Below are 26,987 nucleotides of genomic sequence, written 5' to 3' on the forward strand. Positions count from 1 at the left end.
CAAAAAACGTCATAGTATAGTAAGGCAAAAAAACATCATAGTATAGTAAGGCAAAAAAATGTCAAAAAACGTCATATTGTAGCAAGGCAAAAAAACGTCATAGTATAGTAAGGAAAAAAACGTCATAGTATAGTAAGGCAAAAAATGTCAAAAAACGTCATAGTATAGTAAGGCAAAAAAATGTAAAAAAACGTCATAGTAATGTAAGTGATAAAAATGTCATAGTATAGTAAAGAAAAAAAAATCATAGTATAGTAAGGCAAAAAATGTCAAAAAAAAGTCATAGTATAGTAAGGCAAAAAATATCAAAAAAACGTCATAGGATAGTAAGGCATAAAAACGTCATAGTATAATAAGGCAAAAAAGGTCAAAAATCGTCATGATATAGTAAGGCATAAAAATGTGAAAAAACGTCATAGTATAGTAAGGCAAAAAAAGTCATAGTATAGTAGGGCAAAATAAATATCAAAAAACGTCATAGTATAGTAAGGCAAAAAAAACGTCATAGTATAGTAAGGAAAAAAATGTCATAGTATAGTAAGGCAAAAAAGGTCAAAAACGTCATAGTATAGTAAGGCATAAAAATGTGAAAAAACGTCATAGTATAGTAAGGCAAAAAAAACGTCATAGTATAGTAAGGAAAAAAATGTCATAGTATAGTAAGGCAAAAAANNNNAAAAACGTCATAGTATAGAAAGGCAAAAAAAGGTCATAGTATAGTAAGGCAAAAAAATATTTAAAAAAACGTCATAGTATAGTAAGGCAAAAAAATGTCAAAAAACGTCATAGTATAGAAAGGCAAAAAAACGTCATAGTATAGTAAGGAAAAAAACGTCATAGTATAGTAAGGCAAAAAAATGTCAAAAAACGTCATAGTAATTTAAGTGATAAAAATGTCACAGGATAGTAAAGAAAAAGAAAAGTCATAGTATAGTAAGGCATAAAAATGTCAAAAAACATCATAGTATAGTAAGGCAAAAAAAGTCATAGTATAGTAAGGCAAAAAAAGTCATAGTATAGTAAGGCAAAAAAAGTCATAGTATAGTAAGGCAAAAAAAGTCATAGTATAGTAAGGCAAAAAAAGTCATAGTATAGTAAGGCAAAAAAAGTCATAGTATAGTAAGGCAAAAAAAGTCATAGTATAGTAAGGCAAAAAAAGTCATAGTATAGTAAGGCAAAAAAATGTCAAAAAAATGACATAGTATTACAAGGCATAAAAATGTCATAGTGAGGAAAAAAGTCACAGTATAGTAAGGCAAAAAATGTCAAAAAAATGACATGGTACAACAAGGCAAAAAAATATCAAAAAACGTCATAGTATAGTAAGGCAAAAAAACGTCACAGTATAGTAAGGCAAAAAAATGTCAAAAAAATGACATAGTATTACAAGGCATAAAAATGTCATAGTGAGGAAAAAAGTCACAGTATAGTAAGGCAAAAAATGTCAAAAATCGTCACAGTATAGTAAGGCATGAAAACATGAAAAAAAGTCACAGTATAGTAAGGATAAAAAAAGTCATAGTATAGTAAGGCAAAAAAACATCATAGTATAGAAAGGCAAAAAATGTAAAAAAAAAAGTCATAGTATAGTAAGGCAAAAAAAATGTGAAAAAAACGTCATAGTATAGTAAGGCATAAAAACGTCATAGTATAGTAAGGCAAAAAAGGTCAAAAATCGTCATGATATAATAAGGCATAAAAACGTCATAGTATAGTAAGGCAAAAAAGGTCAAAAATCGTCATGATATAATAAGGCATAAAAATGTGAAAAAACGTCATAGTATAGTAAGGCAAAAAAAGTCATAGTATAGTAGGGAAAAATAAATATCAAAAAACGTCATAATATAGTAAGGCAAAAAAAATGTCATAGTGAGGAAAAAAAGTCATAGTATAGTAAGGCAAAAAAAGTCAAAAATCGTCATTTTATAGTAAAGCATACAAATGTGAAAAAACGTCATAGTATAGTAAGGCAAAATAAAGTCATAGTATAGTATGGCAAAAATGTCTAAAAATATGACATAGTGCAACAAGGCAAAAAAATATCAAAAAACGTCATAGTATATTAAGGCAAAAAAATGTCAAAAAACGTCATAGTATAGTAAGGCAAAAAAACGTCATAGTATAGTAAGGCAAAAAAATATCAAAAAAACGTCATGGTATAGTAAGGCAAAAAAAAATGTCAAAAAACGTCATAGTATAGTAAGGCAAAAAAAGTCTAAAATCGTCATTTTACAGTAAAGCATACAAATGTGAAAAAACGTCATAGTATAGTAAGGCAAAAAAACATCATAGTATGGTAAGGCAAAAAAATGTCGAAAAATGTCATAGTATTATGAGGCATAAAAATGTCATAGTGAGGAAAAAAAGTCATAGTATAGTTAGGCAAAAAATGTCAAAAATCGTCACAGTATAGTAAGGCATGAAAACGTGAAAAAAAGTCACGGTATAGTAAGGCAAAAAAGGTCAATAATCGTCATTGTATAGTAAGGCATAAAAATGTGGAAAAACGTGATAGTATAGTAAGGCAAAGAAAAGTCATAGTATAGTAAGGCAAAAAAATGTCAAAAAACGTCATAGTATAGTAAGACATAAAAATGTCCAAAAACTTCATAGTATAATATGGCAAAAAAAGTCATAGTAAGGAAAAAAAATGTCAAAAATCGTCACAGTATAGTAAGGCATAAAAATGTCCAAAAACGTCATAGTATTGTAAGGCATAAAAACGTCATAGTATAGTAAGGCAAAAAATGTCAAAAAACGTCATAGTATAGTAAGACATAAAAATGTCCAAAAACTTCATAGTATAATATGGCAAAAAAAGTCATAGTAAGGAAAAAAAATGTCAAAAATCGTCACAGTATAGTAAGGCATAAAAATGTCCAAAAACGTCATAGTATTGTAAGGCATAAAAACGTCATAGTATAGTAAGGCAAAAAAACGTCATAGTATAGTAAGGAAAAAAATGTCACAGTATAGTAAGGGAAAAAATTCTGGACATAGTAAGTGGGCCAGGCTCGGATTTGAACCAACAACCTTCTGAATGAAAGGTAAGAGCCTTGACCACTGAACCACCAACACACACTTTCAAAAATACAATGTAATGATGGATAAAATGTAATAGTATAGTTAGTCAAAAAACATCATTGTATAGTAAGGCAAAAAAATGTTAAAAATCGTCATAATATAATAAGGCATAAAAATGTCAAAAAACGTCTTAGTATAGTAAGGCATAAAAATGTCATAGTATAGTAAGGGAAAAAATTCTGGAAATAGTAAGTGGGCCAGGCTCGGGATTTGAACCGATAACCTTCTGAATGAAAGGCAAGAGCGTTGACCACTGAACCACCAACACACCTTTTCAAGCACTTGCTGTAATGATGGATAAAAAGTAATAGTATAGTAAGTCAAAAAACATCATTGTATAGTAAGGCAAAAAAATGTTAAAAATCGTCATAATATTATAAGGCAAAAAAATATTAAAAATCATCATAATATAATAAGGCATAAAAATGTCAAAAAACGTCTTAGTATAGTAAGGCATAAAAATGTCATAGTATAGTAAGGCAAAAAATATAATAGTATAGTAAGGTAGACCAGGTCCAGGATTCGAACCCACAACCTTCTGATGGAAAGGCAAGAGCTCAGACCACTGAACCACCACCACACCCTTTTGAGACATTAACGTAGTAATGTATAAAAAGTAATAGTATAGTAAGTCAAAAAACGTCATAGTATAGTAAGGCAAAAAACGTTATAGTATAGTAAGGAAAAAAAAAGTCATAGTATAGCAAGGGGAAAAAACGTCATAGTATAGTAAGGCAAAAAATTTCATAGTATAGTAAGATAGACAAGGACCGGGATTTGAACCCACAACCTTCTAATTTGAAGGCAAGGGCTTTGACCACTGAACCAACAACATATACAATGTAGTAATGCATAAAAAGTAATAGTATAGTAAGTCAAAAACCGTATAGTAAGGCAAAAAAAATGTCAAAAAAAGTTATAGTATTGTAAGGCATAAAGATGTCACGGTATAGTAAGGCAAAAAAACGTCATAGTATAGTCATAGTATAGTAAGGCAAAAAAACGTCATAGTATAGTAAGGCAAAAAAAAATGTCAAAAATCGTCATATTGTAGTAAGGCAAAAAAACATCGTAGTATAGTAAGGAAAAGAACGTCATAGTACAGCAAGGCAAAAAATGTGAAAAAACATCATAGTATAGTAAGGCAAAAAAGGTCAAAAATCTTCATTGTATAGTAAGGCATAAAAATGTGAAAAAACATCATAGGATAGTAAGGCAAAAAAATGTCAAAAAACGTCATAGTATAGTAAGGCAAAAAAGGTCAAAAATCTTCATTGTATAGTAAGGCATAAAAATGAGAAAAAACATCATAGTATAGTAAGGCAAAAAAGGTCAAAAATCTTCATTGTATAGTAAGGCATAAAAATGAGAAAAAACATCATAGTATAGTAAGGCAAAAAAGGTCAAAAATCTTCATTGTATAGTAAGGCATAAAAATGAGAAAAAACATCATAGTATAGTAAGGCAAAAAAGGTCAAAAATCTTCATTGTATAGTAAGGCATAAAAATGAGAAAAAACATCATAGTATAGTAAGGCAAAAAAGGTCAAAAATCTTCATTGTATAGTAAGGCATAAAAATGAGAAAAAACATCATAGTATAGTAAGGCAAAAAAGGTCAAAAATCTTCATTGTATAGTAAGGCATAAAAATGAGAAAAAACATCATAGTATAGTAAGGCAAAAAAGGTCAAAAATCTTCATTGTATAGTAAGGCATAAAAATGAGAAAAAACATCATAGTATAGTAAGGCAAAAAAGGTCAAAAATCTTCATTGTATAGTAAGGCATAAAAATGAGAAAAAACATCATAGTATAGTAAGGCAAAAAAGGTCAAAAATCTTCATTGTATAGTAAGGCATAAAAATGAGAAAAAACATCATAGTATAGTAAGGCAAAAAAGGTCAAAAATCTTCATTGTATAGTAAGGCATAAAAATGAGAAAAAACATCATAGTATAGTAAGGCAAAAAAGGTCAAAAATCTTCATTGTATAGTAAGGCATAAAAATGAGAAAAAACATCATAGTATAGTAAGGCAAAAAAGGTCAAAAATCTTCATTGTATAGTAAGGCATAAAAATGAGAAAAAACATCATAGTATAGTAAGGCAAAAAAGGTCAAAAATCTTCATTGTATAGTAAGGCATAAAAATGAGAAAAAACATCATAGTATAGTAAGGCAAAAAAGGTCAAAAATCTTCATTGTATAGTAAGGCATAAAAATGAGAAAAAACATCATAGTATAGTAAGGCAAAAAAGGTCAAAAATCTTCATTGTATAGTAAGGCATAAAAATGAGAAAAAACATCATAGTATAGTAAGGCAAAAAAAGTCATAAAAACGTCATAATATAGTAAGGCAAAAAAAAAAAGTCAAAAATCGTCATATTGTAGTAAGGCAAAAAAACGTCACAGTATAGTAGGACAAAAAATGTGAAAAAACGTAATAGTATAGTAAGGCAAAAAATGTCAAAAAACGTCATTGAATAGTAAGGCATAAAAATGTGAAAAAACGTCATAGTATAGTACGGCAAAAAAAAAGTCACAGTATAATAAGGCAAAAAAGTGTCAAAAAACGTCATAGTATATTAAGACATAAAAATGTCCAAAAACATCATAGTATAATATGGCAAAAAAAAGTCATAGTATAGGAAGGCAAAAAAATGTCAAAAAACGTCATAATATAGTAAGGCAAAAAAAAAAAGTCAAAAATCGTCATATTGTAGTAAGGCAAAAAAACGTCACAGTATAGTAGGACAAAAAATGTGAAAAAACGTAATAGTATAGTAAGGCAAAAAATGTCAAAAAACGTCATTGAATAGTAAGGCATAAAAATGTGAAAAAACGTCATAGTATAGTAAGGCAAAAAAAAGTCAAAAAACGTCATAGTAATGTAAGTGATAAAGATCGTCATTGTATAGTAAAGAAAAAATGTCATAGTATAGTAAGGCATAAAATGACAAAAAAGTTATAGTAATGTAAGGCATAAAGATGTCATAGTATAGTATGGCAAAAAAACGTCATAGTATAGTAAGGCAAAAAAAAGTCATAGTATAGCAAGGCAAAAAACCTCATAATATAGTAAGGCAAAAAAATGTCAAAAAAAGTCATAGTATAGAAAGGCATAAAAATGTCCAAAAACGTCATAGTATTGTAAGGTATAAAAACGTCATAGTATAGTAAGGCAAAAAAGGTCAAAAATCGTCATTGTATAGTAAGGCATAAAAATATGAAAAAACGTCATAGTATAGTAAGGCAAAAAAAAGTCATAGTATAGTAAGGCAAAACGCCAGTCCATCGCAGGGCACACAGAGACAAACAACCATTCACTCTCACATTCATACCCTATGGTCAATTTGGAGTAACCAATTAGCCTAGTCCACATTTGCATGTCTTTGAACTGTGGGAGGAAGCCGGAGTACCCGGAGAGAACCCACACAAGCACAGGGAGGTCATAGTATAGTGAGGCAAAAAATGTCAAAAAACGTCATAGTATTGTAAGGCATAAAAATGTCATAGTATAGTAAGGCAAAAAAAAAGTAATAGTATAGTAAGGGCAAAAAAAAAACTTCACAGTATAGTAAGGCATAAAAATGTCCAAAAACGTCATAGTATAATAAGGCAAAAAACGTCATAGTATAGTAAGGCAAAAATTTTATAGCATAGTAAGGTAGGCAACACCCAGGATTTGAACCCACAACCTTCTGATTGAAAGGGAAGAGCTTTGCCCACTGAACCACGAACATACTCTATGACGAACCTACTGTAGTAATGGATAAAAACATCATAGAATAGTAAGGCAAAAAATGTCATAGTATAGTAAGGCAAAAAATGTCATAGTACAGTAAGGCAAAAAATTTCATAGTATAGTAAGGTAGGCCAAGCCCAGAATTTGAACCCACAATCTTCTGACTGAAAGGAAAGAGCTTTGACCACTGAACCACCAAGATTTCCTTTCTAGAATTTATTGTAGTAATGCATAAAAACATCATAGTATAGTAAGGCATAAAACGTCATAGTATAGTAAGGCATAAAAATGTAAAAAATCAATATAGTATAGTAAGGCATAAAAAAATCACAGTATAGTAATTTAATCGAAGCCCAGGACTTGAACCCACTACCTTCAGATTGTAAGGCAACAGTTTTAACCACTGAACCATCAACATATCCTTTCATGAACTTATTGTAGTAAGCCATAAAATCGTCATAGTATGGTAAGGCATAAAAATATCAAAAATCCATCCAATAGTTGCCAAGATATTTCACTCCAAACCACAAGTGTGGTCCTCATGGTGGCATTAGATGAAACGTCAGTTGATCACTAAAGTCACTAGGATTCATCCTCTAAGAACCAAGAATGTCAAAATTGACACACCAACATTGTGATCCTTAGGGCCATGCACCTAGTGCGGTTAAAAGCAGTGAGGAAGCAACGTGTAGAAAGAGAAAGAGAGGACAACAGTCTCTTGAGAGCAATTTGGACAGGGAGGCTGCCATCAGGTACGTCACAGGCTATTACCTGAATTCACTGAGATATTATAAAATATAGATTTTTCAGGCCTACAAGGGAGTTTACCAGCTGGGTGAGGAGCTGAGTTGTAATAGCTAGCACTCCACTTATTCATATCTGATGTTGTCTTTTCAGGATCCCAGCAGAACTGAACTAGAATTCAGCTCCCGGGTAAACTGGATGAACAATTAAGCAAAAACAAACATCTGCAAACAAACAAACTCTGATATGTGACTTCAGCACAACAAAAACTTGTGCGCGCACACACACACACACACACACACACACACACACACACACACACACACACACACACACAGTCTCACCAGGTCGACCCATGCCGATCTTCTCTAGGTCTTCGTTCTTTACATAGTCGAAATGTGACAGCCGCGTAACGTTAAGGTCATCTCGGATCCGCAGGAAGTACTGCTGCAACTGCACCTCCATCAGCAGCTCCAGCAGCCATTCTGTGCCTTCCTCAGACTGCATGCTACTGCCCAGTTTCTGCAAAACACATACACACACACAGAATGGAGGAAACTGAGTTTAAGCCATTCAATATTCAATATTCATTTGACAGTTTTCTCAATTCTTGGTCCCAAATCTGCAAAATAAGTCAAGAGAGAAAGTCACTGAGCAACAAACAAACCATTCTATTCTGTAAAAAAAGAAGAGGAAACTGAACTCAGAGCCATTGTGTGCCCCCCCCGGTAATTGTTTACAGCACACTGAAATTCCTGCTTAGATGCGGAGACATTGACATTTACAGGCCACATACCTAACAGGTAACATATCAATATACACTCAAACACACACATGCACAGACACAGACATTGCCCAAATTGACATCATATAAACATGGACACACAGGGCAAGCAGCCAAATGTACAAGGTATTATTACACAGATCCTACATCACTATAGTGTTAATAAACCACTTATATAAAATACATTAAATACATTATCTCTAGAAACAGAGTTATATTTTTGGCAGCCTTGTAGATAGTTTGCTTACATCACAGTCTTACAGCAGAGTTACACAAGATGAACAGTGCACATCTGGTTTCCATAAGTGTCACTGAAGACAAACGAGAGTCTCCTAAACAATCTGACCACAATGTACAGTAGATACTACATCCCTCACATATAACACTGAGTCAAACCATCAATTTTCAATGTCAAAACACAACACTGCATCTTAAAACATCATCGATCAATGTCTGCTTGATGTAACCAGCCAAAACTAACACAAAATGTATCTGAAATTAATCCTAAATCCCAATAAGCATCTTCATAGCACTTTTAGTTGAAATGCTGTAGTTGAATGTAGCATAAAAGCAAGAAAGATCTTGGAAGACGACCCACTACTGATCTACTCTTCTATTACACCTGCTCATACTGATCCAGAGTATTATTCCCTGTCTCAAAGGTGACGTGAACCCTTAAACCAACCTAATCAACACAAATATGACAAACATTCCTAATCTGCAGAGATTGACAGGGAGACCTTTAGGGTGGATGCTCCAGGGCGTAGGGGTCACTCCACTGAGTAGTAATTAGACTCTGAATGAGGAACTTCCTGTGCTGGGTGACATGGTCCAGAGAAAAGAGTCAGAGGGGTCACAGCTTCCTCTCTGTCATTTAAACTTCTTAATGGGCTTGGTTAGAGGTCACTTCCTATTGCTTAATGACTGTGACCTGAGAGGGTGCTTTTTTTCTCACACATACAAATACACACTCAATGTTGGGCCATAAAAAATACTGTTTACATGTGACCAACCCCTAAAGAGTGAATATATGCATATCTACTATGCCTTCTCAGAATCAGTGCTCCTGTATTTTCCATGATTTTTAGATGCAAAGTCTGACTGAAGCCAATCTGCTGGGATCCAGATGTCCCTATCCTGATACAAATTCATCGCTATGCACATAAAAGTGGGTCAGATGATATCTCTTTAGCAATGTCCACGCATGCAGCTTTGGCTCTCTCTGAGTCAGAGAGAGGTTTTGTCCACTTGTTTCTGATAAAAATTCACACTGTAAGAATCTTCTTTGATGTTAGCCTCCTCAGAAATAAGCAGAAATGACAGGTACTACTACATAGCGGGTAAATAACTAATTTAATATAATAACCTGTAAGAGCCTGGAGTCATTGTAGGGAGATGCAGGGTAAAATGAGGTCTGGTAATGCCTGTGGCTTTAGGATTAACTAGAGCTGCAGTCATTTGAATCCATCTCCATATTTTGCATTTTGCTGCATCATGCCTGACCCTTACCCTGAGAAAGATGATACAACAGTCTGTTTGGCTGGATCACTACACGCTAAGCTGTGCCAAAGGCTCTCTTACTGTTTGTCATGTTTATTTGATTTGCAGTTCACATTAGAGCTAGTAGAGTTTAAAACTCAAATTTTCCCTGATGAAATCTAAACAAGCCAACATGTATATATTTTTGTATGAAGTACAACATATTCCTCTATGGGGCGCAAACCATGAACTATTACTCCCCTTATCCTACACAAAACAGCTCTGAGTCTGATCTTCCCTGGCAGTCAACATTCAAGTGTTATTTCACTGGACGGTGCCAAAGACGCAAGTCAGCTTCCTCTCGGGCCTTTTTCCATGGCAGTGTCATATCTGAGGCATGAGGGGTCAAAAACAAGGCGCTAAAAGCCCTTATATCATATATCTTGGTCAACTTGCTAACTAGTTTACAAAACTCATTAAACAGGCATATATATCCTCCACTTTACAGTTTGTTTTGAGACAGGTGCTGCATGGAAATAAGGTGTCATACATCCATTAATAGAGGTGCTTGAAACAGGCTGTGACTAATCTGACAAAGATCATATATTGTCACAAACTGACACTATCAAATCACACTTTCAGAGAAAAATGGTGAGGTGTAGATATTGTCATATGTATTTTGATTCTACTTCACTAGAGCCCGACCGATACTGGATTTTTGTTCACGAGTACATAATGAGTAGTAGCCTATATCGAATTTGCTATGAAATTCATGCTACAGCTTTGTTGCAAACCATTATTTGAATGGATTAACCACCAATCAGAAAAGTTTTTTTCTCGCTTATTAAATCATGTAATTTCACTGTGAATGTGTGACAGTCGCAAACAGTAACTCACGGTTTGCTGCTGATGAGTCAAGAGATGAACAAACGCGTCTGCTACAAACATTCAGGGGAAACTTTCAACGTATCAGGTTGAAAAGCAGATTTTGAAATTTTAATTTTTCCAAATGCAAAGACTGGAATTGTTCAGTTCGGAGAGTGAATGTTTGTATGTTATGTAACGTTACCTTTAGTTACACTCCTATTAATGTTATAACGTATGGGCAGAATGAGCTAATATGTTCACACATTAGCTTCCACTCAACTGACAAGCTATGAAAGTAGCTACGTCGTTAGCTAGCTAGCTAATTTGGCAAACAAGTATGATAAGCATGAGTGATATAACAGTCGTCAGAGGATAGTTAAAGATGGGGATGTTGTTTATTTACTTTTCAGCATTGCATCTCACCAACTAGGTAACAATGTGCCTGAAGTCAACACTCAACAGATGCTACATTACTGACTGTACCGACAAATGATGGCTGGCTAGCTATCTTGCCAACATAGCAAACAGGTGTGATAAGCATGAGTGACATGATGGTGTCAGGGACAGGGACAGTTATATAGAAAAGGGAAAATGATGGGGCCATTGTTTGTTAACTTTCCAGCAGTGTATTTCACAAACTAGTTAGCAACTTACTGCGAAGACATCGCTCCTCAGCTGTGATGTGTACTCTGCTACATGCTCTAAACAGTGCTAAGATTATTGTAAACAATAGAGTGGGCACACGCTGTGCTGGACATACTATGTGATGACACCAACTAACCTCAAGCATCTTTTTCTGCATTATGTTCTGTAAAAAAAGTTTTAATGTTTGACACCATATACGCCAATACCAATATATTGGTGATAAGCCAATATCAGCTGATAGAATCGACTGACTGCTAAATCGGTCAGGCTGTAATCTTGACTTCTCCTTTACTGGGATGAAGAGGAAGATGCACATCATGGAGGTGCGAGGTCAGCAGGAGGAATGTTATGTTCAAACCATTAGGTGTGACTTATGGAAGGACTCTGAGGAATCCACCAGGACCTGGCGTCCTGTAGTAGTCCTGTAGTGTTATTTCTAGAAATTGTGGCGATGGAGGGGGGGTTTGAAAGGAACATGCAATGTTACGATTGGGGTTCAGTTTTTTTTTTAAATAAACACTAAAAGTCTACATCAACTACTAGAGAATATAGTAAAAAGAAAACAAAAAAACACAAAGATGGAAACAAGTATGACACAGCGAGGGGAAGGAGGGATGTAGGAATTTATATGCAGAGAAACAACATGATTTCCCTACTGAGACATGCCTCTGTCCTGAACTCATTCCTCATGGTGGTGGAGAAATGCACTCACTCACACACACACACACACACACAAACACACACACACACACACACACACACACACACACACACACACACACACACATCTCTTGGCCAAAGCCATGTCCTGTATCAGATCTGTTCCGCTCTAACATCCTGCTACAATAACAACAACCCTCCCAGAGGACAGCCTCAGTACAGCTGGTGAGTCCACACACACACACGCACTCACGCACACACGCACACACACACACACACACACACACACACACACACACACACACACACACACACACACACACACACACACCACTGACCTCCACCATACCATATTCATGATACAAATGCTGTATTTTAACATCTGAGTAAACCACATGATCCTGACTATAGTTACAACTATCCATGTCATATTACCAAAGAATGAAATGAGTGGACAGGCAGAGCAGACAGCAGACAGACACCAGACTTACTCGATATACGTGAAAGTGGGCCAGGAAGGGGAATGACTTTTTCAGCTTGTCAAAGCGTCGCATCCTGAATTCCTTCGTCTGGATGAGTGTAGGTGCAAAAAAATGTGTGTGCACGTTTAAATGGCCAGAGCTGTCTGCTCGTCTTTTAAACCACTACCAGAGCAACAGTCCGCCCAGTTTGACGTTCCCAGTCTCTGAGGGAATTCTAAGAAGCGCACACGCTCCTCGGATCCAGACCCGCAGCTCCGAACCCAAGAGGGGGAAGAAAAACTTCCAACAATCCGGTTCGCAAGTCTACAACATTCCATGGCGGGGTAATCCTCCTGTAAGCCCCTTCTTTACCTTCGGATCCCTCAAGAAGGCAAAGAGGCATTCATGTAGCACTTTAGGGTGCAGAGGAGACTCAAACAGTATTATAATATGTGAGAACAGGCTGTGGAATGATTATGAGCTGCTGTTTGTAGGAGAGAAAGCCTCCCAGCTCTGCCCTCTGCCCAGTCCAGCCATGTGTCCTCCTGAGACAGCAATGAGTCAGTGATCCAAACTTGCAGAACTTGCAGACAAATAAGTCACTCCTCCTCCTTCCTCCCTTCCTTTCACTCCCTCTCTCTCTCCCTTATACAGACTCCCTCTCTCTCTCTCTCTCTCTCTCTCTCTCTCTCTCGTTCTCTCTCTGTCTTTGCTCGTGCAGCTACTGTCTGTTTGCTTTTCCATCCTTCCATCGAGCGTGGGGCTAAAAATAGGAGCGACTTCTCCCAGATTCAATCGCTCACCAGTCGGGCAGGCAGCAGAGACATGAGAGTCAGTGTGAGTGAGCGTCTCTGGTTTCACATTTTAGGGCACAAGAAGATGTGTGTCTATGTGGTTTCAGATAACAATGCTGTATGTTTGTTTACAGCCAGCTTATGTGCTTTTGATGTATGTTGAGTGTTCATATTCCTATTTCCTGACTTGATCCTCACTCAGTTGTGGTGTTTCCTTCCGCTTTCTCCCCCATGTACCCCCTTTTCCTACCTCCTCCTGCTGTTATTTTCCTTGCTCTACTCCTCACCCTGTCTGTCTGTGCCCCCCCCCCGCAGGCAGTCAGACGGTCCATGCAGTGCAGAGCAGTGCGTGGTGCAGAGGACAGAGGCTTCATGGTATTCAGCCCGGAGGAGCATTTGATTCAGGGCCAAAGGGTTACATTCAACTGCAGGATGGAGAGCTTGTTTCCTGTGATGCAACCCTCCAAACACACATATACACATGCACATGCACATACACACGCACACAACCATTCCTTCCTCTTCTCCACTACTCCCTCTTTCCTCATCTCTCACATGCTTATTTTAAAATTCACCATGGTGAAGAAATGTGTCTTTTTGGGCTTTTGACTGTCACTGTCATTGAAACCACTGACTGTGACTGATACAACAATCTGGGGATAAAGGCTCTTTATAGTTACCAAATAACACACTGATTGTGTAATTATGTAAGGGATCATATATATAAAAATGAAGATATTCCCGTTCTACAAATGATTTTTTTTCTCTAATTTCTTGTGAAATATTAAAATAGATTTAATTTCATTAGTACGAGTACATTTGTGTACGAGAACAGTCTGAGCTTCCAATGCCTTGTGTGCAGAGATGGCAGTGTCAGACGGTTTTCCTTGGAGGAATTTCGTTTCTGACATTTTATGTAAAAACATAATTGTTAGCTGCAGCAAAATAAATTGATGATGAAAATAATCATTAGCCGCGGTTCTACAATCAAATGCAATCTAGATCTTTAAAGTACCTCCTGCCCTCACCCTTCTCCTCGCTATTCTTCACTCCTTTATTAACCCCGTCTCCCCTGCCTCCCCTGGGTCTGGCCAACCCGTTGCATTTTCTTCTTTATTTGGTGCTGCCTTTTATTTCCTGCCTCTAATCCTCCAAAAATGTTATCTCTCTCCCACTCTGCTGACTAAACAAACCCTTACCAGCTGCTTTTCAGACCCATTAAGTACCAAGCCCACTCTCTCTATGTCTCTCTGACACTATTCAACTTTGGATTTCCCATTTTCACAGGTTTCCTCTCCCTCTGCTCATTGGTTTTCTTTGTTCTTTGATAGTTAATCAATCTATTCAACATTTGACTTGGCCTTTTGATTTTCACTTTGGGTATTTTTCTGCTCATTCTCTCTCTCTCCCTCCCTCCCTCTCATTCATTCCCACCCTCCACTGCTTTTAATTAGGACGTTTTCTAGAGGAAGGAAGGGAGGTGAGCAGACAGGGGAGTCATGGAGGGAAAGGAAAGAGAAAACATCAACAAAATGGGAGTTGTTGTCATGAAGCATCTGACTTTGATTAAAGACATTTGTGAGGAGCATGTGATGCCGTCTACTATGGCTTTGTTTCTGATTTGTTGGTGTTCGTTTGTGTCTACGTGCCTCCATTCACAACAACACTAGCAGTGTTTTTTCTAGTTATCCGGTTTACTATGACGCGAGCTGACCCAGGAGCGATCATTCAAAAAAGAGCTAATCTGTGCTTTAAGCTTTTAGGGTATACTATTACCAGCTATTTATACTCTGAATATAACTGGAAACATTGTATTAGTGTCTAAATTAAAACACTTTAATCAAAATGTCATTTCAAACATGACAGTAGCCTAGATTAATTATCCCTCTTGCCCTAGTTCAAAGTAGTCCAGACTAATTTTGGTCAGAAAAAAACCTTGGTAAATATGCAGTTGATTGATTTAAAAAAGAAAAAAAGGAGAGAATACAGAACAAAGGAATGAAAAATGGCAAGTATTCAGCGTCAGGTGACAAAATGTATTATTACTTGGGCTAGAGCAATGCATATCAACACCGCAGTATGTTCCACTGCATATGTGACCACTAATATCAGATAAACCAGATTAAATAAATTCCAGGGAGCTTTCATGGCAAAATAACATGAATACAATAGATCTGTACCCCGGCTCTTGTATGAGTAGGTATGACCTCAACAATGGACTGTCCTCATGGTCATAGTGTATATGTATGGATATGTAAGTGTATAATGTGTATGATGTATGAGTAGTTTGTTTTTTTTTTACTTCTACTGTATGTGATCACCTACCTGCCTCAACATACTATAGAGCACCTAGAGTTGGAGTCGGCCTGTCAGAGTAGTTGTTTATCACTACACAGTTCTTGCACAGTAGATCCAAAAAATCCTGCAGACTGTCGATCATTTTATTAACAAAGTTTTGGGCCTCAGACCTTCATCAGTAAAAATTCATTTCATTCATTAAAATACATTTTCATTCAAATTAATATCAGTTTTACCTGATGAAGATCTGAGGATTAAAACGCTGTTAATAAAGTGAGTCCAAGTGAACGACGCTGTGTGAGATTTTTTTGGTTGTATTGTACAATTAAAATCAAATTCTGAAAGAAAACTTGTAAGTTATCCACACCTAAAGAAAGAATGAGTTTATATCACAAACACGTCACACATACAGCTACAACGCCCTAACACTCCCCTTACACGTGCTGCATTGAAAGGTCTCTACAGAGCATTTTATTTTTCTTTCACACACGTTTTATGAGAAATAGCTCAGGGGGATCTCTGGTCCACTGTCCATTATTTAAAGAGTTTTACTGTGAATGCCTGGTGGACTTGTTTAGACTTCATCAGCTGTCTCATTCCCACAGTCACTCAGACACAAAGCTGACGTCATGAATCTAGCTCCACATCATCAAGCACATGGGATGTGACAGGACAGGAGGGGAAAAAGCCGTGACCCTTTCCTCCTCTCTTTTCCCACTCTGAAACCACATATGTGCACGCACACAGTCTGGACGCACAACTCCCTGGAGTGAGTTATGCCATTAATGGCCTAAAAATTCCCTGAAGTCCACAAGATCTAAGTTGGCTAATGTACTTTGCAAGGGAACGGGTCAAGTAAATTCAACTTTATGGCTAAGAAAAATAGGAAAATGAACAGTTATGTAACTCACATGACTATGAAACAGATGACATAAAAATAGCACACATTCCTTCAAGTCAGCAGTTGGACAATGAGCCTGTAACTGATCCTTTAACTTATTCATGAGTGAATTCAAAACCTGATCACTTGAGTGAAAATGAGCCTTTTCCATAAAGAACATCCTAGAGAGAAAGATTCGTAGCTGCCGAGGTGTGTGTGTGTGTGTGTGTGTGTGTGTGTGTGTGTGTGTGTGTGTGTGTGTGTGTGTGTGTGTGTGTGCTGACTCTGGCATTATCTGCTGCAGACACTAATGAAGCTGGACAAGACGACACTTTAAAAATCACTCCAGACAGGCAGATCGTGATCAGGAGGGAACATGGTGATGACAACAGAAGGTACTGTGCGTTTAATGAAGCATCACGCTGAATGTGCGACAGCGCATCGGTTACTGTACAGAAGAGCATCAGGTATCTGAGTTACACTGATGCTTAGTAGGTTTAAAATTCAATGGAACAAATGTGTCAGAGCGCTGTCAGCTGCCTCCCGACTAAGGAGATTAGACCAATACGATTAATGGTCAGTAAGTCAATCTGCAGCTCCACTGAGACACCAGTAGGTGGCACCAAATCTCACTATGAGGAGTGGTGAGTGACCTGACTCACTGTCATGTTGACTGCTATTTATATTGTGCTTCATATTGATTCTACTTATATATTTAGGTATTAGGCAGCAGGTAAGTTATAAGTGATGACTACAATGACTATAAAGCCCAGCCTCTATTATTCATAAGTCAGCAATGCCACTCACTCACTGTGAAGGCCCAGTCACATGTCTCTTAGTTTTTTATTTCACCGCCTTTCTGTCATTAGGTGACGTTCACAGTCATTTGCAAGTTAAACAGGGACAAATTGTTTCATGACTGATACATGGCTGCCTTAGTTTCTGTCTGTCCGTCACCTGTGTCCTGTGGCATTGATTCACATTCAGTACGTACTACAGGCAGAGTAGCTCAGAACGCTAGTAACTTAATGTGTTGTTCAATATGAACTCTGTTTGAAAATAATATAGACTGAGGGCAACTGGAGAGCTGTTTCTCCTTTGGATGAGGATGTGATCTTTGTTGGGGCTTGTACCTCACAATCATGTTCCTTTACGTCTGGAGAATATTATTTGTAGGCCGGCGCATATCTGTAGAACCACAAGGCTCAGTTATGGTGTGTAGTGACGCATTTTACCTTTATCGAAGAAATTGCAACTCCTGCGATTTGGATATTGTACTTCCAGCACCACTGGACATGCTACCTGGAGCACTCCAACAGAAACCAGGACACTGTGACATGTAAACACCTGATCCAGGTTTCTAATTGTTCTCTGCCATGCTCACAGGAGCCTCAGCAACTCAAGTCATGTAGTAGTTACAGTGCTCAGCAAAACAAATGTGACTTTAAATTATCTAATGATGGTCAGTATTCTGAAATAAAGGGCAAGTCTGACTTTGGTAATGCAGATCATAAACTGTATTATCACTCTCTTTTTCCCATTGACAGTCATAAGTTAGAAAAACCAGCACAGTGCATATTGCAGCAGAGTTCAAACAGCCAGACACCAAACTGTGCTCTTCTTCAGTGGTTAGGTCACTGAGTCGGTTCAGATGTGAGCGTCCGAGAGATGTTCAGGAATAAAAACACATCTGCACACAGACAAACAGAAACCTAGATACCATGATGATTATGTATATAGACACATGAAAAACTTACATAACTTACATGTTTCATGTAAATGCCAAATAAGATAAACAGGATAAGACTCAGAGTGGGAAACTGATGTTGCTGATGCCTCTCGCCGAGTTTCTGTTGTGGACCTCAGTTAATAGGAATCTAGAGAAAGCTGCATTACTTTACACTTTTCAGTTGTTCAATATGTTCATATTATTTAAAGTGGTTTGTTTCCCATGGACATTTAAATCTGGTTAAATAAAAACCCTTCTGTTGCACTATGTCTCTGGTGTCTGATTTGTTTGGACCCTCACACTCGCAATGAGGCAGCGACTGCTGCCCTGTCTAGCTGCTCCTATCTGGCCTTCATCTCCCTCTCTTTCTTTCCATCTCCCTGTTGTGCACACACGCACACACACACACACACACGCACACACACACACACACACACACACCCACATACACACACAGAGTAGTATGACTCACTAGCTGTACAACTGGAATAATGTCTGACCGTGTAGATTGTATTATCATGAACTGACATCAAATTAGTCGCTTGCTGGCTAATGAGATTATGAAGAACAAAGCTCTGTGTGAGGTCTGCATTATGTCTGAGTACTGCAACACACACACACACACACACACACAAAGACAGACCCACACACACACGCATTAAGCTTGATTCTGTAATATGATGCTCACTGTACACAGACACAGGCATGCAGAGGCATGCACTCACATTGGCTGGATCCACACTGACGTACAGTGTTGGGAATTAAAGATAGCTTAGTGGATACGGGTGGACACGCTGCCAGTGCATTTCTAAAATGAGTTGCAACCTTTTGGTGGCAAAACATCAGTCTGTGGTTTGGTCTCGGATGCCAGAAAATGGCAGAGTACAGTGAAGGAGTAGTAGAACAAACATGATTAATCCCTATTACAACTCTGCAAGCAAAACATCTCTACAAACACACACGCACACACACTGCCTCTGACGGAGGCCTGCATGCACAGACAGACAGAGATGCGTCATTCGTGATCTCACAGATAGTAACCCTCTGCCAGAGTCTGGCTTTTATACTCTCCTTAAATCCCTTCACCATCCACAGCACCTCATCATTCACAAAGGAGAGGCAGTATGTGGTGGTGGGCGTCAACATGGAGGAGAGCGGACTGTGGGAATGAAAGGAGCTCTGGATACAAACAGGCTGCTTCCCGGCCAACACACAACATGTGTGTCGCCTTTTGTCAACAAAGGTTGTTTTGGTAGCTGGGCTTAATACGCATGATGCCAGACAACCAAAGCAACCCCCACCAACACCTGCCAACAGTGCCTCCACCCTGGAAATACACCCATCCTAAGCCATCCCTTCTCTGATCCCCAAAGCTGGTTAAAGAGGGGAAAGGAGGGTGTTAGTGAAAAAAGTCGGTCAAATGTCAGGATTGACCTACAGACGGTCGAGTGTGTGAAACAAAAATCTAGGACCTGTGCTACAATAAGATAAATGGAGAATATTTATTATTTCCATTTCTACTGCTTAGAAAATTATATAGCAGATGCTTGACAACACTCCTGGACTGAACCAATGCAGCATTCTCAGTGAGGGGTAGTGGCACAACTACAGCAGCAAGGCCAGCTCACTAATCCCCTCGTGCACCACAAGGGAAAAGCACAGCAGGACGGATCAGCTTTAAGAATAAAATTGTTGTTTGCATTTCAAAGCAGGAACAGGGCCGACGTTTCCATCTTTTCTTATTGCCTTGGTCCAGCTACTCACATCTCTGTCTAGAGTCCTGATGGAGTTGAGGTTGCTGTATGCAGTGTGTTAGGGTTGTGTGCGTCAAGACTAGAAAACCGCTGTATTCAGCACAAAGCTGCTGCTGTAGAAAGAGACTGATCTGATTCAGCCGCCAGCAACCAGGACAGCTGCAGCGTCCACCGGCTTAACTCTGCTGAACTAGCACACAGACCCTAAACACACAGAGTCCACATTCATGACATTAAAACTGTTGCACAGATCAACACATTCATCCAGCCATCGTATTTTCTATACCCGCTTACCCCGTGCAGGGTCACAAAGGACTCGAGTCTATCACAGTGCACGCTGGGTGAGAGCAGGACTGGGTGTTGTTTGAAAGTTTAGTGCCGACACAGAGTTTTTGTACTGGTAATTTTGGTTCTGCAAAAAAACAACAATGAACATCGAACCCCCCAAAAATTAGATGTTCTCTAAACACAAACAATTATAAGAGAATTTTGCCTAAATAAAACAATAAAATTGGGGAAATTCTGAATGAAATCAGAAACAGAGTTCAGACAAGTATTCAGTGCCAGCTCTGGGTTTTTGATTGTCAGTATTTAGACACATTTTGCTCGGCACCAAAAAGTAGCCTGATCCAAAAGTAAAAGTCTGTAAGAATCACATATTAATCATTACTGCACATTTAACACGTGAGATACTATTGTTCTAGATTTTTAAAACGGGTCCATATTGCGAATGAATAAACCGACACACACATTTTCACTTCAGCATCTCGTGCAAACCAAACAAAAGAAACATTTCCATGTGAACAGACCAGGTTATATGTGCTGAGTGGGACACGTTACACTGTATGTGATGGTGACAGCATTTATAATTTGCCTCACACCGAGTTGTGCATTTCTGCAAATCTTTTATCTTTTGAAAAAGGAAAAAAACATCATAGCGACAATGGTACAGCCGGCCTCATCCAAGCCCGAAGAAAGAACAGGCCTGTCAGGACATCACAGCGTTCGCAAAAGGGATGTGGGGGTTTTGCGGAAGAGGTGGGAGGGTATAAAATGTCATACTTTGCCTGTCACCGTGCTCATTCGGCAGCACTTCATCAATGACCTCATGGTTCTGTATTCAATAACCCGGCACACACAGGGGCCGGCCTTGTGTGTGGGTGAGAAGTGCAGTGCAGGGTGTGGATGGGCGTTGTGGTGGTTGAGGAGGGTATTGTTGACAACTGAGTGTAAAAGAGCTGATTGTGTGTGACGGCTGAACGAGCACTCAGATCTATGATGTGGAATTATATTCACATAATCCACTGCACACATTTCACTTGCAGTGCTCCCACTGTGGTACAGGTGTTGGTAATAACATTAACAATCACGACAGTGTGACAGTGAGGCAGCATGCACAACACCAGGACCCTGAAACTGAAGTTAAAACTACTAAATGGAATTCAGCCGTCATTACTTTCATTATTTACACCTGTGCTTTTCTTACTGTGACATGTTGAAATGTCTGCAGTGAGAAAAGACTGGAGTTGACCGATGAGTTAAAGTGATGTCATAGGAAAACAGCCGCCGGTGTTTTTCAGCTAATGACACAAGCACACATCCAAATGCTGCACATCCAAATTCACACCTGCACACAAACAGTCATGATAAAAGTGAAACAACGTAGATCAAGTTGCTGCCACAACAGATACCAACGTTCACATTTTCCAAAACAAAAGACACTGATTATAATTCATATTTAAAATGAATTTCTGTACAGTACCATGGAAACAACCACAACAAAGCCTCGCATCATCTCACAGCCTTTCATTTCCCTTTGACAGGATTCATAATACCTCCTGCAATTTGTGCCCACTGTTTATCTGTCATCCATGTTTGTCTAGAGCAGTGTGGCAGGATCCCTACTACTGTATAATCAAGGGAACTGTAGAGGTCTACCTCTTCGTCATCGCTGGGCAGGCGCTGGTAGTCAGGCTCTGACGTCTCTTGTAGTCTCTGGTATTCCGCCGTCTCCCCCATCATGGGGCTCCACCACCCGGCCGGTATCTGCCCGGGGCTACGTGTCCTCAAAGTCCTCAGATAGCCACAACTCCAGCCAGTGAGCAACCCACGCACTTAGTCAGTCGGTCAGTCAGCCTGCCCGGAGGTCCACACTGTCATTAGGAAGACAAGTACAGTATTCTGCATGTCAGTCACAGTACAGTGTTGCATTATTTCAGACAGCTTGGCACAATATTTCTAATCACTCAGCCAACTGTGCTGTTGCTGTACACCTCCTGTACTCTTCATTGTCTTCCTCATTTAGGTTGAGTCAGCAGTCGTTGAAAATGGCTGGACAATGAGTTCCTCATGTTCACACAGCGGTAACAGCGCTGCGTTCACTGACTGACCGGTCTGTAACAAACACAGGTGCTCCTCCTCGTGGAAACTGATTTTAAAAATGAATTCCTCTGGCAAGCTGCTGACAATAATTCTTGAAGCAGAATGAGCATAGTCACATGCCAGTGGCTTGAATCTTCATCACAGGTGCAAAAAGGATCATTCCAAATTCATTTATTGATCGTTTTTTTGTGCCTAAAGGAAGCGAGGAAATCCCTTCTGTGGAGCTGCTGCAGTCAGGATGGAGCGCTGGGATGATGCAGTCAAGGTGTGGCACTGGAGGTGACAAATCCGGCAGGCTCTATTTCTGTCGTCCCATCTCATGCCATGATAATGACCTCTACCCTCAATCTCTCTCTCGCTCTACCTCGCTCTCCACCTCGCTCATCTCTGCTGTAACTGTCTCTCTGTCTCTCTCTCTCTGGCTGCTCTTGTTCGCCCTGCCTTAGTGCTGACGCATGCTCTTCATATCCAGCGATGCCCCTCTCTCCGTCTCTATTTCTGTGCCCCAGGCATCACCTCGACCGGCTTACCTCCTCTCACCTTATCGCCAGGAGTGAAATATCACAGCAGTGAAGAGGAGAGATCGTCCAGGAGCTGCATTTCATTTTTCACCTGTTTCATTTCATCCTTCCTTTGTGTGCTTCTGTTTTTTTCCCCACAAATCTTGAGCAGCTGTCCAATTGGACAGGCAGCTCAGCTCTGACGATCGCGACTAAACTCTAGGAGGATTTTTACCGCTGCTTTATGCTAAATGGACTTTCTGAATGCTCAGTCGATGCCTAATCCCTCGCTGTTGTTGTTATTGTTTTTCCCCTCCTCTCCTCTTTTCAGTCCCTCACCCTCTAACCCGCTTTCTGCACCCCCCCACTACAATTTTTTTTTTCCATTTCAGCCCCGGCTCAATGATTTGGTGAGTGATCGCCTCCTCTATTACCGTGGCAACATCAACCCATCCCACCTCCTCCCTGCTCTCCTGTGTCCTGTAGTCATGGCGTTCCAGTCAGCAGTGGTCCTGGTAGAAGCAGCCAATGACAGCGATGCAGGCCGACAGGGGAGGGAGGGGGAGGAGAGACAAGGGCAAGAGGCGGGGGAGCCCTAATGAGGAGAGTTAATCTTCCCTCTGAGAGGGAGAAAAACACGGCCATGCTGCTTTGTGTGTTTTTGTGTCAATGTGTGTGTGCGTCAAAAGCACCTCCACTATAGGGAGGGTATCGAGGCCATCTGGATCCTTGCTGGGTGGACATCTGGATAGAGGGGAAAATAGAATAAAAGAATAGTGTGTGTGTGTGTGTGTGTGTGTGTGTGTGTGTGTGTGTGTGTGTGTGTGTGTGTGTGTGTGTCACTACCTCCTGGTCTTTCCCAAGTTGTATTGTGACTAGCACCATTGCAGTCCAAGCACTGATGCCACTGAGCAGAGCTTTAACAACAGCAGACAGTACTCGCCCACTGATACACCTTCTTTTCCAGCCTTTATTCTTTCCTCTTTTCCATCCTGAACACTTGCTTTCTTTTCTTCTCTCTCTTGTCATTTTCCCCGTCCTCCACCACCTCTCGCTCCTCTCCCCCTCTCTTTCTCTCTCTCTCTCTCTCTCTCTCTCTCTCTGAGTCCATTCCAGTCCTGTCGATGTCCTCAGGCCAGTTATTCGCAGGCCGCTGAGCAACATTCGCTTTTTGCTCTCATTCCTCCGCCTCTGCTCTGTTGTTGAATCTGCTCTTCTGGAGGCCGGCTGTCACACATCTGAGCGGCACGCAATATTGCTTTACAAAAAAAAAAAAAAAAAACACAAACATGCACGCATGTCTGCACAAACACAGGAGAACAAATAGTCTTAGAGAAATGAAAACTGTGCATGCACCCGGACACAATACACAGCAACAAAGAGACCTGCATTCCTGCATTTACCACAGGACATAATACTCTTTATATCTGCTGCATACAATCAAATCCCCTCTCCCATAAATAAGCCAGGCTGGCCCTCTTATTCTCTCTCTGTTTATAGATATGTCTTTGTCTTACGTGTCCATTATTTCTGTCCCTGTGTAAACGATATAATTAATGAAACATGGACTCATCACACTGGACTCTCAGCCACTCTGCCAATGAGAGCTGTCACCCCACACACATAGTGTGAATGAATTTGTTTGATACGCATCCAGACACACTGCAGCTAAGCTTCCTTTTCATACTCCCTCAACTCACGCTGGACGTGTGCAGGGACTGACACAATAAAAAGCAACACTTAATATAAAACAACAACAGACCCTGTAATGAGACACCTTCGAGAGGATTGTCAGTTTCTCATGAAAAGTGACAGAGATCTGGTTTGGACTCTTAATACAGTAAGTACAGAGAGGGATGTAACGTGCAACATCACAAACTATGATCTCAATACTGTTACATATAAACAATCTGTTACCCATGAACAATCGACAACAGTATACACAGTCTACTACAGTATTAAAGAGCAACACCTTACAGAAGATGAGCAGCGGGGGGGGAGACAGGGAGACACAGGAAGTACATGTTGGCCAATTCAGGCCATGATAAATGGGGCAGGGCTGAGCTGTGGTGTCATGTGGGGTCACTGCTGCCCACCGCCTCCCCCCTGATGAAGTTAGCACGCTCCATTACAGACGGCCTGGCAGGTTGTAAGACTAGAGGGCGAGGGTGAATAGCTTCTTCTACCAGAGGAGGACTTCCTCTTCCATACAGACCTGTTTATGCCATATTTCATTCCTTTTAGTACCAAAGTATTCACTGTGTGTTCATTCAAACTAATGTTGCGTATTCTTCACAGAGCACATCAGAGTAAACTCACTCCAACTAAATTGATTTATTTATCGATGTATTAATTGTTTCGTAATTGACTTCAATTTCAAATTTTCAAATTTGTAAGTGTTTTGAAAAATACGAAAAATACAGAAAAATGTGTATTTGCATGTCGCCCGAATCTACTTGTTTTGTTTTTATTAGTGAACCATTTTCTTTCCTGAATTCCATCGTTAGGAATGTGCAAATATTTTGAAACAACAAAGAAACAACATGGTGAGGAAATGTTGGCTCACAAAGCTTCATTTAAATTTCTCCTTATTGTGTTAGGTCGCATCAAACAAAGTAGTCTAGGCGTCCCTCTCTCTAGCAACTTTTCCCGGTCCCTCGTGCGGGATCTGGAGACATTCCCAGGCCAGATGAGATATCTACCTCTGGGCCTCCTACCAGTTGGAGGCGCCCGGGAGGCATCCTAACCAGGCTCCCTTCGACGTGAAGGAGAAGCGACTCTACTCAGAGCTCCTCACCCTCTCTTTAAAACTGAGCCCAGACACTATGTGGAGGAAACTCATTTCAGCCGTTTATATCCATGATCTCATACTTTCATTCGCCATTTTAGAATTTGATGTTTAAACTTTTTTTTCTATTTTGCGATATATACATGTATTATTGTCATTATCCATTTTATTATAGTTATTGATTTATGTTTTATTTTGTTATATACAGTATCTGTTCAAATCTTTTCAAAAACACAGCTCAAACTCTCCCACAGATATTAGTTACTCAGAAAGCACCACACCTTCACCTCTGACCTCTCTGCCTCCATTACAGGCCACATTTCACAGATTCTCCTCCAGAAACCTGGAAAACCCCTTTAATAACCAAATGCTGTGACTGTGACCTTTGACCCCAGCAGCGACGTCAGCCACCTTGTGTCAGGGGGGAGGTAAAAGCCGAGCCTGTTAAAACATGTAAACGCCTTCTCTTTCCCCATGATGGAGAGCGTGGAGAGGCAAAGCAGACAGGCTGTGGGTGTAACAGTACAGCGTTCCCAGCCCGATCGCCACAGGCGGTTCAAACCCTCCCTTTAAGAGGCCTTAAAGACTGAAAGGACTGACTCCTGGGTCCCTCCTGTCTCTTTACGACTATTGGTGGGTAGACTCTGGAGGCAGCAGTTAAGCTTTTGAACAGGAGCTGGATGAAATCCCTGATGTCTACTACTGATGTGGGGCTCACAGGGTGGAAATATAATCAGGGTAGTAACCAGACAGCCCAGCAGAAGTGGTCATGGTGTACTGTATCTATCTGTGTGTCATGGCTCTGTGGAAATGATTACATTTTCTTTTGAAAGCTTTATCATATTGGAATATATCGTTCATATGTTATATCTTTATTTACCAGCGGATCCAAGGTTAAGAAACAAATGAGCAAACGTTTTCTAAAACGATTAGACGATTGATTTCATCATCCGTGAACCCATCGCACAGTTTTTCAATAAACTGATTGATCACGGGAGTCGAAAAAGAACGACAAATGAGATCAGCACAGCCCAAAGTGATGGCTTCAGATTGTCATCTACAAACAAAACAATACCCAGGTATCCTGAAACAACTTGGCCTTAAGGTTGTCAGTCGTCTTTTTTATTTCTCATTTTATAAACTATGATTAGTTAAAATTGTCAAAATGTTTTGGTATTGTTATATTATTGTTACTATAACAACAACAACAGCAACAACAACAACAACAACAACAACAAATGAATGGGACACACTCTACTAAAATATGTTTCAATATATAAAATCAAACTAAAGATTAAAGTCTAAGAATACAAAATAAAATCATCAGGTACATACTGGTTGTATATTAGATACACTGTATATGAGATATAGTTTCTGTACATATACAGATATTAAAC

At 39.2% G+C, this 26,987-nt stretch overlaps 1 protein-coding gene across 3 annotated transcripts in view; it reads right to left on the reverse strand.

The window, feature by feature from the left end:
• The window catches only part of LOC111228845 (activated CDC42 kinase 1-like), a 74,005-nt gene that overhangs the window by 28,162 nt on the left and 18,856 nt on the right, over positions 1-26,987 (reverse strand). For 2 of the 3 annotated variants that reach the window (XM_022754932.1, XM_022754933.1), the window contains one exon: positions 7,914-8,091. In XM_022754932.1, coding sequence (XP_022610653.1) covers positions 7,914-8,091 — 178 coding nt within the window. Of the gene's footprint in view, positions 1-7,913; positions 8,092-21,858; positions 22,074-26,987 lie in introns of all 3 variants that reach the window. The other variant, XM_022754931.1, reaches the window with a different exon arrangement.

This window comes from Seriola dumerili, unplaced genomic scaffold, assembly GCF_002260705.1.
Source record: "Seriola dumerili isolate Sdu_G_001 unplaced genomic scaffold, Sdu_1.0 BDQW01000226.1, whole genome shotgun sequence".
Taxonomy (NCBI): domain Eukaryota; kingdom Metazoa; phylum Chordata; class Actinopteri; order Carangiformes; family Carangidae; genus Seriola; species Seriola dumerili.